Source organism: Papio anubis, chromosome 3 (assembly GCF_008728515.1).
Source record: "Papio anubis isolate 15944 chromosome 3, Panubis1.0, whole genome shotgun sequence".
Taxonomy (NCBI): domain Eukaryota; kingdom Metazoa; phylum Chordata; class Mammalia; order Primates; family Cercopithecidae; genus Papio; species Papio anubis.
The window spans coordinates 80,210,525-80,228,217 of record NC_044978.1 but is presented as its reverse complement, the minus strand read 5'-3'; the positions used below and the strand labels follow the sequence as shown (position 1 = coordinate 80,228,217).

The 17,693-nt window shown below is 37.8% G+C and overlaps 1 protein-coding gene across 29 annotated transcripts in view; it reads right to left on the bottom strand.

Annotated features, from left to right (window-relative positions):
- Positions 1-17,693, bottom strand: part of COL25A1 (collagen type XXV alpha 1 chain) — a 505,896-nt gene that overhangs the window by 54,306 nt on the left and 433,897 nt on the right. For 26 of the 29 annotated variants that reach the window (XR_001902741.3, XR_647184.4, XR_647185.4 and 23 more), the window contains 3 exons: positions 6,507-6,569; positions 823-891; positions 24-68 (listed from right to left, as the gene is read on the bottom strand). Coding sequence is in view for 25 of the 29 variants with exons in the window: in XM_021938691.2 (XP_021794383.2) it covers positions 24-68; positions 823-891; positions 6,507-6,569 (177 nt within the window). In the remaining 4 variants the exon portion in view is untranslated. The remainder of the gene's footprint in view (positions 1-23; positions 69-822; positions 892-6,506; positions 6,570-17,693) is intronic. The other 3 variants (XM_021938695.2, XM_021938694.2, XM_017958950.3) reach the window with 1 other exon arrangement.

Here is a 17,693-nt window from a genome sequence, read left to right as displayed (position 1 = left end):
TAAATGGTTATCTGGTTACTGACCTTTGACCCCTTTGGGCCTCTACTTCCTGATTCACCTTGTTTCCCCTATTACAGGAGAATAAGAGTATGAAAAAGATAAAATTATAGAGGAGATAAGAACAGAAGAAAAGAAATTAGCAGTCACTCAGAATAACGAAGAAAAATGGAAACACTTTATTTTAACTGCCTCAATATATGGCTCTACAGAATGTTGGTTATTATAATACTAAACATAATTATCATCACTATATCATCAGTTCATTCCATTATTCTGAAGGCTGCCCTCCCATCAGTGGATGAGAAGAGTTCTGTGAGCAATTCTCATTAGTCTCAACAGTGTTGGCCTGCATCAATTTCCTTTTCATCAAAGAGTAAATCGTTTCCTGTGTCTCCAGGATGGGCTATTAAAATAAAGTGTGACCATACTAGTTTGTAGAAAGTTTAAATGAATAAGGTTAAACAGTCAAATAAGTCCTTAGCTCTAATATTTTCAAGGTGTTACGCTCCATTAAGTTACCATAGAAACTAACACAGCACTTATCAACAGGGATTTTTTTCTCAGTAAGTTTTAATATACATTGAGCGATAATGTGTTAATATGACAGCACTTCTTTTACATTTGGATATGCTATCAGTTTGCTCACTGAACAGAGTAAACAGGGTGAGATGAATTGTAAAATCTCTTTTGAAAAGAACCAGTTGGTGTGCATTTCAACAAACTATTTGTGATTTGGGTTGTTTTAATACCTGTTGAGAATGTTTTAGTTTTTTGTCAAATCAAGCCAGAGAATGGTTATTTTCCAATGTAAGAATAACTGACCTTTGGTCCGGGGGCTCCGGGTTCCCCTCGCTCACCTCTTCCAGGAGGTCCTGCTTCCCCCCGTTCACCCTGTCACAAATTGCAAAACAGGTAAGTGGCCATTCCCCTAACCCAGGCTGGTCCCTGTAGATTAATAAATGAGTTGAATGAAACCAAAGAAAGCAGAGTTTTCACTGATTTACCTAGTACCCAGCATTTTATTAATCTCTTTACATGAATTATCTCATTTTATAATCAAAACAATTTGTGATGGTTAATTTTAGGTGTCAACTTGACTGGATTAAGGGACACGTAGCAAGATAATAAAGCATTGCTTCTGGGTGTGTCTGTGAAGGTGTTAATGGAGGAGACTGGTGGGTGAGTCTATTGACTGAGTGAGGAAGATCTACTTTCAATGTGAGGCGGCACCATTAAATCTGCTGGGGGCCCGGATAGAAGAGGAAAGGCAAACTCTCTCTTCCGGAGCTGAGAGCTCTTCCTCTCAGTCCTGGGACATCAGAACTCCAGGTTCTTGTCTTTGGATTTTGGGACTTGCACCAGTGTCCCTCAGGCTCTCATGCCTTCAGCCTCAGACTGAAAGTTACACCATCTGCCTCCCTGGACCTGAGGCTTTCCAACTTGGACTGAGCCATTCTACTGTCAACCCAGGGTCTCCTCCAGCCTGCAGATAGCCTGTTCTGGGACTCAGCCTCCACAATTGCATGAGCCAATTACCCTAATAAATCCCCACTCATCTATCTCCCTGGATATATCCTATTGGTTCTGTCTCTCTGGAGAACCTTGACTAATATGCAATTATCCAATGTTTGTATTATCATCCCCATTTTATGGATAAGGAAATGGTTTGGTAAATGCCTGTCAAATAGCTATGTTGATAAATAGAAAGACCTTTAAATGTAATTGATAAAGACCATCATTATACCTCAAAATAGGAACGAATATCCATTTTCATTCTGTAGTCACTTTTTAAGGACTGCTGGCAAGAAGCATAGCAAAGTGGTTAAGTTCCTGGCTCTGTAATCCAGCATCTTAGGTTTTACTCCTGGCTCTGCTATTTATCAATTCTGCGTTCTAGGGTAAGTTAGTTAGGTTCTGTATACCTCAGTTTCCTCTGTAAAATGGACAAAGTTAATAGTACTCATCTCATAGTTTATGAATGTAAAAGTGTTCAGAATGATGCTAGCCACACAGGTTTTACAGTTTTTAAAATATATTCATATCTCTGTGAAGTATAAATATGGCTACTGTCCTCAAGGACCTAGTGATGTAGTTAGGCAGACAAGAGCCGCAAAAACCCAAAATAGTTCAGGATTAAGGAGTAATATAAGGCCATATATGACAGAAGGGGAATCCTCATTGATTTCTGTTATTGTGGACTGGATCCCTGGAGGTGAGACTTGAATTGTGTCCTGAAGTATGAGTAGGGTTTATTTCATAATTGTTGCTGTTGATGACTGTAGCATGGATGAGTGCAGGAACTGCACAAAACACTTTACATGCATTATCCTATTTAATCCTCAGGATAGATGAGAAAAGTTTTATCATCCGTATTCTACAGATGAGGAAGCCAAAGTTTGGAGAGGTTAAGTAACTTGTTCGAAGTTACAAAGCTTTTAAAGTGGGTAAAACTGATTGTACTCAAACTTCAATTTTTGCATAAATGTTTTAAATGTACATCTTTGCACATCTTTGATCATTTTCTCAGGATAAATTCCTAGTTGGAAAATTGCTAGGTCAAAAAGTATGAGTATTTTTAAAAACTTGCTAAATTGCCCTCCAGGAAGATGGTACCTTTTAATACTCCCTAAACACAGAGTAAAGAGTGTCTGGCTTCTTGCATAGGGGCAGAATTTCAATCATCAAACATTTAGAATTCAGACTGTTGATGACATATTTATGGATGAAAGAGGTGCTCTCCTCACTGAAGGAAATACTTCATCTTGGAAAAGATAAGAAAATAGAATTGGATCTGTGGTGGGTCATGTAGGGCTTTAAATTCCAAGATCCTTATCTGTATCATGCCCACTTTGGGAAGCTTTTGTGGTTTTGTAGGGGAGGCGGGATAGGTTAGTCAAGGGTTAAGAAAGACAGGAGGCAAGAGTTAAAGACTCAGTAGGCTTCTCAACAGCAACTGAAGAGGTTGTGAAAATGGAGAGGTTGAGAGAAAGATAAGGGACTTCTCTAGATACAGGAGATAGACACAATGGCCCAGAAACGAAAGGACTTTTTGCTTTTTGTCATCCCCCACCCCATTACCCTGTTGAGTGAGACTAAGGAGCTTCTATTGGTATATGAAAATTATTAAAAAACTGTAAAGTATTTGGTGTTTCTTTTAATATTTTACTTTAAGAATTACAGAAAAATTCTAAAACAGTCCACTATGAAAACCCCTTAAAAATCATTTATCTGTAGTTTGCCACAAGAATGAAGTCTATACATCTTTACTTTTTAACATTTATATATTTTTAGAGAGGGGATCTTGCTATGTTGCCTAGGCTGGAGTACAGTGGCTATTCACAGGCACTATCATAGCACACTACAGCCTCAAACTCCTGGGCTCAAGTAGTCCTCTGGCCTCAGCCTCCTGAGTAGGTAGGATGACAGGTGTGCACCACCATACCCACCTAGAATCACTTTTTGTTACATCCCTTATTAGTTCCCTATCACTCTCTGAAATCATATTATTTATTTGTTTACTTCTTTCCCTCCTTCCATCTGTTCCTCACCCACACTGCAATGTAAGCTTCAGGAGAATAGAAACTGTTGCTGTTGCATTTACTTCCCATGCTTAAATGTAGAAAAATATTTGGTAAAAACATTGGCAAATTAATGAATAAACGGTATTAGTAAAAGTATTCTAAAATATTCTGATTATAGCCCCATTTCTTTTTTTTTCTTTTTCTTTCTTTTTTTTTTTTTTAGGCAGGGTCTCACTCTGTCACTCAGACTGGGGTGCAGTGGTGTGATCTTGGCTCACTGCAACCTCTGCCTCCTGGGCTCAGGTGATCCTTCCACCTCAGCCTCCTAAGTAGCTGGGACTACAGGCATGCGCCACCATGCCCAGATAATTTTTGTATTTTTAGTGGAGATGGGGTCTCGTCACGTTGCCTAGGCTGGTCTCAAACTCCTGGACTCGAGCAATCTGCCTGCCTCAGCCTCCCAAAGTGCTGGGATTACAGGCGCAAGGCACCATTCCCAGGCTCCTCCCCCCATTTTCTTAGCCTGATCTAGGTCCCTCTCAGGTACTAATGTAGGTACAAAAGATGCAGCATTTTTTGATGCCATTACACATCTTCCTTGATTATAATCTCTCTTCACTGTGTTGGGAATAAGAAACATAGTCTTAGCTACTTTTTAAATCTGAATTTAGTGGTACAAATCCAGATTGTCTACACAAGTAGAAGAGTGGTGTTCAGCTAAAAGAGATTTTAAAAATAATCATGACTTTCCCATTATCATACTGAACCAACCATAACATTTATACTTAGCATATGTGGATTCAACACAAATTAGATATTTAAATAATATTCATGTGTGTATACATGTGTACGTGCATGTTGCTGTTTTAACAGCTGATTTAAGGTAGGTAATTCAGCTGACAATTAACCTCAAAGTAATGTTAGTAAAATGAATTTCCTATCCATATCCCCTCAGAGGAAATACAAAATAGGTACAGTACATTCTTTACTTTTATTTGGGGTTCAGAGTAGTATCTGTTATATGAGTACCTGGTCTATAAAATCATGCTAAGTTCTTCATAACAGTAATTAATGTTGATTTTATGCCTCTATGTCTGGAACTTTTTCTGAAACTGCAGAATAGTTTAAAATCAGGTAACTAAAGAAAAGATATTTAGGAATGAACTCCACTCTCTACTGCTTGTGTTTTTTCTATTTTCCCTTGTACAGCACACAAAATGCCACACACGCTTTTAGATCCAGTTCACGCCTGGCTTTCTCCTTCATTGACCAGGCCTCCCTTTCTTTGTGTATCACGCCCATCTGCGAGGCTGCCTTCTTTCCTCCCCTGGCTCTGAGGCTGCAAGCCTGAATAAATACAACAGTTCTTGTATTAACAGGGAACGCTCATTATTTTCTTGCTCTCACTCTCTCTTTTTATTCCAGAAAGACATTTCTTGTGTGAATCTGCTCAGGCTAAAACAGGCATTCCTCATATTTTGTTAATAAGCCTGACAGCTCATTATGTGAAGAAATTTCTTAAGAAAACAATTTTGCATAATCCGATGGAGTTTCAGTCCCCCCTAGGACAAACATAGTTTCCATTTACTAGGTTTAGAGTTATTTTCACTTGACCAGAAGAAATGAGGACCCTTCTGTCAGAACAGACCATGAACATATTTCTGCAACTCTTGGAAATCATCCCTGGCTTATTTCTGTTGAATGCAATACACATTGAGGCAAAGACTCCTGTGGTTTAAAAATAAAAGAATGTAGTTTGATGTAATTTTGCCCCTTCTTTGATTCATGAGTCTGTCATGAGTAAAGTTCCATCATCAGAGCTGTACTTTTTATGTCTTTCAGGGTAGATTAAAAGAGAACTCTGGGTCTGACTGTATTCATAGCAGCATTTTTTTTTTTTTTTTTTTACATGGCAGCACACAGATTTTGCTTTTAGAGCCCTCTCTAGGGTTGCCAAGCAGAAGATCATGAGATGGTTTTCATTATGGAATATTTTTGCAGACATTATTCAGAGTAGATCCTTTTGGGATGAGGCACTTAGGAATCTATATGACATCAGTACTTGCCTTTGAAATCTGGGGGGTAATGGGAATTGTAATAACCTTTGATTTACAAGTATACCCTGAAAATGGTGATGAGGAGCAGCAGTTAATGAGTTCTATCTCTCCTCCTCAGAATTCCTCTACTTTTTCATATGGCCAGGAGGCTAATAGCATCCTATCAGTTTAGGAGCAATTTGGGGGACAAGTGGAACAATTAAAATATTCCACCATCCTGTTGTCTTGCCTAAGGCTTTCTAGAATTAACTTTCCACTACTCAATATTAAACACAGTGGTCCCATTAGAAGTGTTAGTAATAGGTAGGTTAAGCTGCTTTCATTCTCTAGTAGGCAAAAATATCTGGCAACCTAAATTATGAAGTTATCCCACATTTCTTTCAACATAGTGGACTAAAAATATATGACAAAAATTTCAGAAAGAAGAAATCAAGCAGGAAAGAAGGAGGGAGGGAGGAACAAAAGAAAGAAAGAAAATAAAAGAAAGAAAAAGAAAGAAAGAAAATAAAGAGAGAAGGAAAGAGAGAGAAAGAAAGGAAGAAAGAAAGAAGGAAAGAAAGAAAGAGAGAGAGAGGGAGGGCGGGAAGGAAGAAAGGAAGGTAAGAAGGAAGGAAGGAAGGAAAAGGGAAGGAAGGAAAGGGAAGGAAGGAAAGGAAGGGGAAGGGGAAGGGAAGGGAAGCGAAGGGAAGGAAGGAAGGAAGGGAGGAAGGAAAGGGAGGAAGGAAGGGAGGAAGGAAAGGGAGAAAGGAAGGAAGGAAAGAAAGAAGGAAGGAAGGAAGATAGGAAGGAAAGAAGGAAGGAAGAGAGAGAAAGAAGAAAGAAGGAAAGAAGAAAGAAGAAAGAAAGAAAGAGAAAAGAAAAGAAAGAAGGAAGGAAGGAAGGAAGGAAAGAAGGAAGGAAAGGAAGAAAAAGAAAGAGGCCCACTTACTTTTGTTCCTGGTAAACCTGGTAAGCCTGGTTCTCCTTGAGGACCAATGAAACCTGGTTCTCCCTTTAAAAACATGGGCATATGAGAGCATTAACAATTTGACAATAAATAAATAAATAAATAAATAAACAGCTAAACTCATTTTCTTCTACTGAGATTTTATTTCCTTGATTGTACACAGCTTTCTTGCCAAGATCCAGGTACTGACTACAAAATTAATCAAAACTGGTTTTAATCAGTGAAGACACTTTGAGCAAAACTTTGGAGAAGTTTTAGAAAGTAAAAGTGACTAAGTAATCAGATAAATGTCCTTATAATTTCCTTCCTCATCTGTTGTCCAGTGTTTCTTACCACTTACCAAAACAAGATACATTATGTTTGGGTAAATATGGTAGGTAGCCTCTAAAATGGGCCTCAATAATCTTACCTCCTGTTGTTCATCCCCTTGTGTAATCCTCTCCTCTTGAGTATAGACTGGATTTACTGACTCACATCTAATGAACAGAATATGGCAGAAGTGATGGGGTATCACTTCTGAACCTAAGTTGTAAAAAGTCTGTGGCTTCCATTTTGGGGGCCCTTTCTTGTTCTCTCTTAATTGGATCACATGTTGTGAGGACTGAGGACTGCCCAACCATATGTGTGAACTTGGGAGCAAGTGCCTCACCCTTTTAGAGTCCTCAGATGAGACCACAGGCCTGGCTGCCAGCTACACAGCAATCTCATGGGAGACTGAGCCAGAAGCACCTAGTTATGCTGTGCTTGAATTCCTGTCCCTCACAAACTATAAGACAGTTAATGTTTGTTATTTTAAGCCACTAACATTTTAAGGGTATTATGGTAGGCAGCAATAGATAACTGATGCAATGAATGTTGTTAGGGAAGAGATTCAGGAGTGTTCAACATGAAAAGAAAACTATCTCTCCTTGCCATACCTCCAAAACCTTGTCTCCACTACCTAGAAGAAACCCAGCAGTAAAACAAAAATATATTTCATCTTGGTCCGTGATTCCTGGCACTAACCTCCTAAAATTGAATTTTCTGAGCGATAGGATAGAGGAGGAGCATCTTTTGTTATTCAAACCAGTTCCTTTCAACCATCCCTGAGTCTATGTCACTGAGGTGACTCTCATCGACGCCCTAGACAACTTCAGGATAGGAACTGGTTGCCAGAGGGACTAACGGTATAAGAGTGTGGGAACTTTCTGCCCTACCTCCCAGCCTCTGGGGTGGGGACAGGGTCTGGAGATGAGTCCAACCACCAATGGCCAATGATTTAATCAATTAGGCCTATGTAATGGAACTTCCATAAAAGGCCCTAAACAACAGGGACTAGAGAACTTCCAAGTCAGTGAGCACATCCATGCACTGGGAGGGTAGAATATATCAACTCCATGGAGACAGAGGCTCTTGTGCTCTGGCCTCTTTTGGACCTCGCCCTATGTACTTCTTCATTTGGCTGTTCATTTTTATTAACTATAATAGTATATAGCACCTTCCTGATTTCTGTGAGTTGCCATAGCAAATATCAATCCTGAGTCGGGGGGTTGGGGGCGGGATGTGCAAACCCCTGAATTTATAGTACAGGTAACCTGGGGGCTCAATACCTGTGCCTGGTGACCAAAATGAGGTCACTCTTATAAGACTCAGCCCTTAAATCTGTTTGATACCAAACTGGGGAGTTAGTGCCAGAACAGGATCGAATTGTAGGACACCCAGTTGGTGTCAGAGAATCAGAGAGGTAGAGAACTGGTGTTGGAAAATACACTATATATTTCGTGTTGGAAAATACTTGAGATAAGCGTTCACATTATCTTGACTATCCGTAAAGTTTTATTTTCTTTTTTAACTATTTGAGGTCAAATATAAGAGTTTACCCAAAATCTATAAGAAAATTTTGAAGCAAAAGCCATAATGGCTTTGTTCTCAGTTCCTGTTTGTTCACCCTCTTGGATGATTTCTGGAGTAGTTGTTAATATTTTAAAATATATTTGATTTCTTTCTAAGGCAGAAGTATTTCAACCTTTGTTTCATGATACATGGAACTGAGCAGGAATGTATAGATAAAATGTTTTATAAGACATGATAAAATGTCAGGCTGGGTGCAGTGGCTCACACCTGTAATCCCAGTACTTTGGGAGGCTGAGGTGGGTGGATCACTTGAGTCCAGGAGTTCGAGACCAGCCTGGGCAACATAGGGAGACCCCCATCTCTACAAAAAATATGAAAAATTAGCCGGGTGGGATTGTGCGAGCCTGTAGTCTCAGCTACTTAGAAGACTGAGGCGGGAGGATCGTTTGAGCCAGGGAGGTTGAGACTGCAGTGAGACGTGATGGTGCCACTGCACTCCAACATGGTTGACAGAGAAGACCCTGTCTCAAAGAAACAAAACAAAAAGACAGGCTAGAATGTCATCAAATATTTTCCACACAAGTCAATTTTTAAAATATGCTATAAAAAACCTTGGGTATACCCAAGGATACCACCACCACCAGACATATATTGATACATAACTCATATATATTTATCTCTAGTCCTGGTGCTCATGAGACTGATCTAAGAAAAAAAAAAGGCAGGAGTGGGGAACTAATGCTTTAGGTTTACTGTTTGCACATTTTCCGTAACTCTCTAGTCTACCTGTCCCATACCTTACACCTATTAGAAAGGAGAATCTGAAAATATAATTTTGAGTGGATCTCTTAACGGTCTAAAATGAAAATCTGAACTATATTCAGAGAAATTAGTGGCGATTATTCTACTTCTAGTGAAAGAGTTTAACTAAAGTCAAACAAAAACATTACAAGGAATACATTTGTTTACATGTAAAATATTTCCCCTAACAAAATGATACATACAAATAAATATGTCCTCTCCCTTCCCAAGATAAATGCTGTGTTAAAGTCAACGTGTATCATTGGTAACAACTTACTGTCGGGGGAATGTAATGCAAGTTAATATGTTGAAAGTTTATAGGAAGACAAGAATTCTTGTATACATTCAAGTGAAAATAAAATGATTTCACTCTTTAGCAAAACAAATAGATGCACCATTAAAGCATACAAATAAAAGAGAAGAAAAAAGAGTAAATGTTGCAAAAACATATTTCTTATACAGGTTAGTGTTTAGTTTATAAACAGATGAAGCATGCAGGTGCACAGTTCACAAACAAATAAATAAGGCTTTGCGATCTCAGCTGCCAGGTAAAAGTGTTTTTTTCTTCCTTTTTAAAAAAATAGAAGATATGTTGTTTCCTTTAGTAAGTGTATAGAAAGTTCTTTTTCTTTTATGTACTAGCTAAAAGAATTGATAGTTCTTTTAAACAAAAAATTCAGGGGAAAATTTATTTCTAGATACAAAATTAGCACTGCATTTGACAATCTCAATGATTTTAGCACAATTAATATTGACTGGCTAATTTTAAAGGCTTTGAGTATGATACGTTATACCTGGTCATGCCACTTTAAGAAAGCATCTACCATATCTGTACATTCTGACACACTTCTTATTTCAATTTATTCAAGGAGAAAACCACATACTTAATTTTAGGATCACAGTTTTCATCTATTTACTTCCAGAGGTCTGCATCACTTTAGAAACATTATCTCCATTTTCTCTATATCTTGGCTGGATGGGCAGGAGTTAATTATTGGTCTCTTTTTTCTCTCTCAGACTTCAAAAACAGTTGTTGAAGTAAATAAGGCATGGATATGTTGACTCATGGTCTTCAGCTAGTTGGGCTATTTTTTACTTCCCTAAGCTTATACCAGAGGTTCTCAAAGTGTGCTCTGGGGACCTCTGGAGATTTCTGGACCTTTTCAGAAAGTCTTTAAGGTCAAACTATTTTTACAATAACACAAAGACATTATTTGCCTTTTTACTTTCATTCCTTCATGAGTGCACGGAGTATGAAAAGTTCAATAGGCCAGATATGGTGGCTCATGTTTGTAATCCCAGCACTTTGGGAGGCCGAGGCGGGTGGATCACTTGAGGTCAGGAGTTTGAGACTAGCCTGGCCAACATGGTGAAACCCTGTCTCTACTAAAAATACAAAAACTAGCCGGGCATGGTGGCCTGCACCTGTAATTCCAGCTACTCGGGAAGCTGAGGCAGGAGAACCACTTGAACCCGGGAGGCAGAGGCTACAGTGAGCTGAGATTGCGCCACTGCACTCCAGTTCAGGCAACAGAAGGAGACTCTATCTCAAAAAAACAAACAAAAAAGAAAGGTTTATTATATGGTTCCAGATTCCACATTGCACCTAGCCTTCAAGAAACTACTTGTGGGGTTTAGGATAGTAGCAAAGAAAAATACCAACAATTATTTGAATAGGCTAACCTTCCCCTGTCCAATTACGTATCTGCATGAGGCCAGTTTTTATATACTTCAGTCAAAACAACAAATTGAATGCATAAGCAGATATGAGAATCCAGTTGCCTTCTATTAAGTCAGGCATCAGATTTGCTATATATAAATATACACACACACACACACATATACATATATACACACACATATACACATATATACCCACATGCATATATCTCGCAAAATGTCATTCTTCTTGCTCTTTTTAAAAATCTTGTCTTAAAAACCAGTTATATTTCATAAAACATGCTATTTGATTAACATGTAATGGATTTTTAGAACTTTTTCAGTTTTAACTTCTTTTTTTTCTTTTATTTTCATTTTTGAGACAGGGTCTCACTCTGTGCCCAGGCTGAAGTTCAGTGGTATGATCATGGCTCACTGCAGGCTTATCCCCTGGGCTCAAAGGATCCTCCCACCTCAGCCTCCTGAGTAGCTTGGACTATAGCTGTGCACCACCACGCCTGGCTAATTTTTAAATTTTTTGTAGAAACTAGGTCTCGCTATGTTGCCCAGGCTGGTCTCGAACTCCTGGCCTCAAGCAATCCTCCTGCCTTTGCCTCCCAAAGCACTGGGATTACAGGTGTGAGCCACTGCCCCCAGGCAGCTTTAATTTCTAATGCAGAAATAACACTAGACATATTCTACACAAACAAAAGCTCTTTCAATTCTAATTTTTAAGAATGTAAAGGGATTCTGAGACCAAAAAGTTCAAGAACTGCTAGAACAAAAATGCAGAATTTTATTAAAGACTGACTTTTCAAGCTGGAGTCTTAATAGAGGATTCTGGCTTTGTTAAGGTGTGGCTTAGTTAAGACTTACCATGCAAAACTGCAAGCAAAGCACTTAGCCTCTCCCTAGAATGAAGTCAGCGTGCAATAAATGCTTGTTATTATTGTTTCCCTTATCTTACAGGCTTACAAACGTTAGCTGTCTAGTAGTAGTAGTAGTAGTACCAGCAGCAGCAGCAGCGGCAGCAGCAGCGGCAGTAGCAGCAGCAGCAGCAGCAGTAGTAGTGTTACAACATCTCTGCAACCTAATTGGTAATATACAAGGTGCCTTCTTGTCACCTTTTAACCTGCCTAGGGTTATACTCAATAGTACTTCAACTTCTTTCAAGAAGAAACCCTAACTTTTCTCAGTTGAATATGTCATTAGTTTATGAGACAATATCCATCTGCCAGAGCAGTTGAGATTGCAAAACCAAAAGATGTTTAAAACACATCAGAACTGTGTAAGATAGAGAAATGACAAGTTTACTAAGAATGAGTTTTCTTCCTTCAAAGAGGGACAGAAGAAAATGTTCCTACCTATCAATTTCCCTAAATGAATGTAATCTTAAAAAAAAAACAAAAAACAAAAAACAAAAAAAAACCCATCTTTTTGAAAAGAATTGATATGCGGTTTAAAGTTTCTAGAATCTCCTAAAATGTCTAGGCGAAAGGCAATGACGATCTAAGTTTATAGAAATATTTTCTTGTAATAAAAAAATAAGCAAATGACTACTACACTATAGTCCCAATTAGTCACAATTTTTGTTAACCAGGGTAGAGGAAAGAGACCAGGTTGGGGAAGAAGGCAGGAGGAAGCAGCTGAAGTACGATTCAAAGGCAAAGGACTTTTGGGAAATCATCTTTGGAGTCAATCAGACCTCACAAAAACGAGCTTACATCAGTTTTCAGGGCAACAAACAGGAGAAATAACTTTATGTTGGAATGTATAATAATTATCACAGCTGTTTTACATATTTAATCTCCCTTAATCAATGGGACATAGGAGAGTAGTAAATTGAAAATAATCCACACATATTTGTCTGGGTAGACAAAGTGAGGGAGGAAACTGGAACTATAATAGAATTAAGTACTTACATTACTTTTAATGAAGGAAAAAAATAAATCCAGAGGGTTTTTTTTTTTTCATTTTTCTTTTTTACTGGGCAATTACCTAAATTAGAAAATCCAAATCATAATTTCAAAATGGACCATTTTAGAAATAACATGAGAACATAAAGCAGAGATCCTTTGAAAAGGGCATGTCCTACTCCCATTATCAGGGAAATGTGGATTTAAACAGGCAGACTACAAGTAAAATAGCTCTACCATTGAAGTAAAAACAATAAAGTAGGACATTTTCTGAAAGTATTTAAAGTTAATGTTCTGTCAATGCATTTTAAAGAAAATAACAAAAATGTCTAAGAAAAATAGGGAAAAGACAAAGACTTAAACCTCTGGCTTGTTGCATTTATCAGGATGCCAATGAATAGCATAAGAATAAGTTGGGTAGAGCACCAGTTATTTCAGAGTTACTTTAATCTGTTTTTTTCCTCAGGTATTATACATATTTCTTCTCTCATTTCATAGATATTCCACATTCTCCATCTCCATCTGTTCACTCACTATCTCAAGTTAGACAGCATGTTAGGTTTTTACTTTTGTTATCAGTGAGAACAAGATGACAAAGTCAACTGGGATTCCTCACATTGGTGCTGAGGATAGACAGTGTGTGGAAGGGAATGTGTGAAGGCAACCAAGAGACAGATCTGAGACCACTGCTGCTTGCAAAGTTAGTGCCTAACTCATGGGCAAGGACTTCATGACTAAAACACCAAAAGCAATGGCAACAAAAGGCAAAATAGACAAACAGGATCTAATTAAACTAAAGAGCTTCTGCATAGCAAAACAAACTACCATCAGAGTGAACACGCAACCTATAGAATGGGAGAAAATTTTTGCAATCCACCCATCTGACAAAGGGCTAATATCCAGAATCTACAAAGAACTCAAACAAATTTACAAGAAAAAAGCAAACAACCCCATCAAAAAGTGGGCAAAGGATATGAACAGACACTTCTCAAAAGAAGACGTCTATGCAGCCAACAGACACATGAAAAAATGCTCATCATCACCGGTCATCAGAGAAATGCAAATCAAAATCACAATGAGATACCATCTCACACCAGTTAGAATGGCAATCATTAAAAAGTCAGGAAACAACAGACGCTGAAAAGGATGTGGAGAAATAGGAACACTTTTACGCTGTTGATGGGAGTGTAAATTGGTTTGACCGTTGTGGAAGACAGTGTGGCAATTCCTCAAGGATCTAGAACTAGAAATACCATTTGACCCAGCAATCCCATTACTGGGTATATACCCAAAGGATTATAAATCATGTTACTATAAAGGCACATGCACACATAGGTTTGTTGTGGCACTATTCACAATAGCAAAGACTTGGAACCAACCCAAATGCCCATCAAGGATAGACTAGATTAAGAAAATGTGGCACATATACACCATGGAATACTATGCAGCCAAAAAAAGGATGAGTTCACATCCTTTGCAAGGACATGGATGAAGCTGGAAACCATCATTCTGAGCAAACTATCACAAGGACAGAAAACCAAACAGTGCATGTTCTCACTCATAGGTGGGAGTTGAACAATGATATCACTTGGACACAGGGCGGAAAACATCACACACTGGGACCTGTCGGGGGGTGGAGGGCTGGGGGAGGGATAGCATTAGGAGAAATACCTAATGTAAATGGTGAGTTGATGGGTGCAGCAAACCAACATGGCACATGTATACCTATGTATCAAACCTGCACGGTGTGCACATGTACTCTAGAACTTAAAGTATATATGTGTGTGTGTATATTATATATATATATTTTATATATATATGTGTGTGTGTATATATATAAAGTTAGTGCCTAATTAAGGTGAGAGAGAATAGAAAAAGAAGGAAGACAAGGATGAGGAGAAGGAGTAGTGAGGAATTCAGGGAGGGAGGGAAGGAGAGAGAGAGAGGAAGACAAGAGGAGAAATAATGGAGAGGAACAGGCATTTTAAAATGTTCTCCTCCTTTCTCCATTACCATAAAAATTAAATCCAGATTTAATCTGTTCTCTTTGTTTTTGTTGTTTTCTGTATTGTTTTGTTTTGTTTTTATGTGTCCTGGAAATCTCCAACTAGATCTACTCTTGGAACAAACAGAACAATCTAAACGATGTATTATCTAACCCTTAAAATAAGTATAGAACTATGATTTAATCAAAACCTGGGGATAAAATATATATAACATTATTTATCAGAACCCTTAGGGCAATCCAAAATTGTAATTACTAACACATAATACCTGGCATCCTATTCTGTTCCCCAAGCCACATGCTAACCAGTGACTGAATGGGATGTCCGCAATATGGATATCTCAGCCCTGTTAGTGTTATTATAGCATAGGACTAATGCAGCTTCAAATTCCAAAATGAAGACAAATTTGGTCTAATTTTCTAGTCTTCTCCTGGATATTGCATCTGATTCCTTCCTGAATTGTTTCATGCATTTTATCCTTTGGTTATTCTTAACATTAATTAATAGCTCACCATCAATGAGTTAAAAAACCAGGTCTCAAAGCTAAGACTACAGCACATTTCCCTTTGTTGACCCGGTAGAAAAGATGAATAATAGAATAGCTGTGGTTTTGGCAACAACCTGGGGTTCAGTTAGGAAAGAAGAAATGCTATTAATTCAGGATAAAACACAACGTAGGCCTGACAGTAAACTGCTGGGAGCAGCCGCAAGCTGAAAATCTGACACAGGTTGCTAATTTGAACAAAAGATTTAAACAGCCAGGGCACATAAAGATACAGAAGCAAGTCTGTGGAGAATAACTTTAGCTGAAATCAGAGGTGTATCTTCATATGACCAACTGTGGAGGGCCTCATTGTCTCACACTGATCTTTCCATTTAGGCAGTCATAACTTCAATCTTGTAGTATAAGCTCAGTGACTATCAGCCACAGTACCTAACGTGCACTATATTTGAAAAAGGATCCTATTTTTGCGAGGAACAAAAAGTTCCATAGTCGATTAGGGTATGAGCATTAAACCTCTCTCTCTCTCCTTTCCTCTTGTGTCCATGAACTGGCTATATGTACACACAGAAATGATGTAAACTACAGAAGATTTAGCTATAGGAAAGTAGGTCCTATTCATTCTATATAAGATAGATACCTTTAAGGTAAGATTTTTGACTGATGCCCCTTCTCCTCAACTCCTTTGCTATTACTTTTTAAAAATTCAAATAGTCTAATGAGATAGCAGCTTAAATACTGTCTTCTGGCCAAAAGGCAAAAAACTAACAAATAAATAAAACCATACGAACAACTACCATCTCTAGCAACCACAAGGGAAACAAACAAATATTGGCCTTCTATTTTACAGAAAGGCAGGGCAAAGCTGGAAAATTCCTTAGGAACATGACATTTCTGAAATCTAACAATGACTACCAAAGGTCTCATGAAGTCTTAGGATTCAATAATAAAATCATGACTGACTGTTCTTCAAACCCACATTTACTATGTAGCAAAAAAGTATTTCAGGTGACCTTATTTTATCTTCTAAAATGGTTATTGGGACAGTTCACTTAACACTCTTTTGCCAAAGTTACATAATGATGAGAAGAATCAACAAATACTTAGATGGGATTATTAGTCAATGTAAGAAAGGAGGAGACAGCTTCTTTTGTACAGAAATGACTCATCAGGTGTTTCCCTATAAACTTCCAGAATTTACCTTCTGCTAAATGGAATGGTGGCCAGAATGTCCTGACTGATTAGCTGTTGCCCATAGAAAAATCTCTGGTTTTTCATTTTACCATTTGTTTTATTTTTATAAGTCATTATCAATTAAAGGAGTAAAAAAATTACTTTTTAATCCCTCTAAAAAAAACCCTCTAGTATACCAGGTTAAAGCAAGTACTTTTTTCCATGATATTTATTACCCCCGAGAAGATCCAGTTTTCATTGCCCAATAAATAGTATAGCAGGGCTTGAAAAATATGTGCTGATCTGCCTGGGTGCTAAAAGCATCACCAACAATTTTGATTAACGTGTCTTGACACTGAATGCATTAGCCATACAATATTCTTCTTGCTTAAAGGTTAATTAGAATTCAAGGCAGCATGATATCTGCTTTTGAGGATTACAGTAAGAACATTTGTTGTAATAAGAACCATCAGGCAGCCAGTTTTGGTAATGATTGATATGTAAAATTATTGAGGGGAAAAAGAATGAGAAAGTAGAGTCTGCCCCCAAAACATTTGTTTCCCTTAAGTATCAAATTTTAGTGTAAATTAAAACATCTTGGTGGCACTGATTAAAATGAACTATAATAGCAGGTTTATTTAAAATCCAGAAAACATACCTTTGTGATTTTTTTTTCTTAACCGGATTACATCATGAAAGCATATTCCTTGTATTTATTTGCGGCTTCATTCTGGCTGCTAAAAATCTCTGATTTCTGGTTATTTGAGTTTCCTAATTGGACTCTCCAATTATTCAACTTTTCAGATGAACTTTGTGCAGGCAGGAAATAATTATATGTAACGATAACACAATGTTATTCATTTAACCAGTACTCCATTTTCTTTTTCTCTTTTAGGAATTCATTTCACATCCTATGTTGCTTCCAGAAGTTTTTCTCTGCTATTTTTAAAATGTGATTTGATGTTTTTGAAGAAGGAACCTCACCTCTGGTGGATTTACAAGATAAGCTTCTATTAGATTACCGAGCACTGTACTTAATCCTAAGAATGCCAGAGTAAATGCTTCTGCCACCTGTAAAAGCTAGTCTTTATATAATTTAGTGGCAAGAATTATTTCATATGCTGGGATATAAAGAGTTAGTTACTGTCTCATACCCTCCTAGTCCCCAAGTTCTTGATCTTAATGTCAAATTTTCACTAACGTGGAAGCCAGAACAAAAATATCAAGCTTTGAAGCATGATAGTACTGTGAAAATGTATTTGCCAATAAAATGATTTCA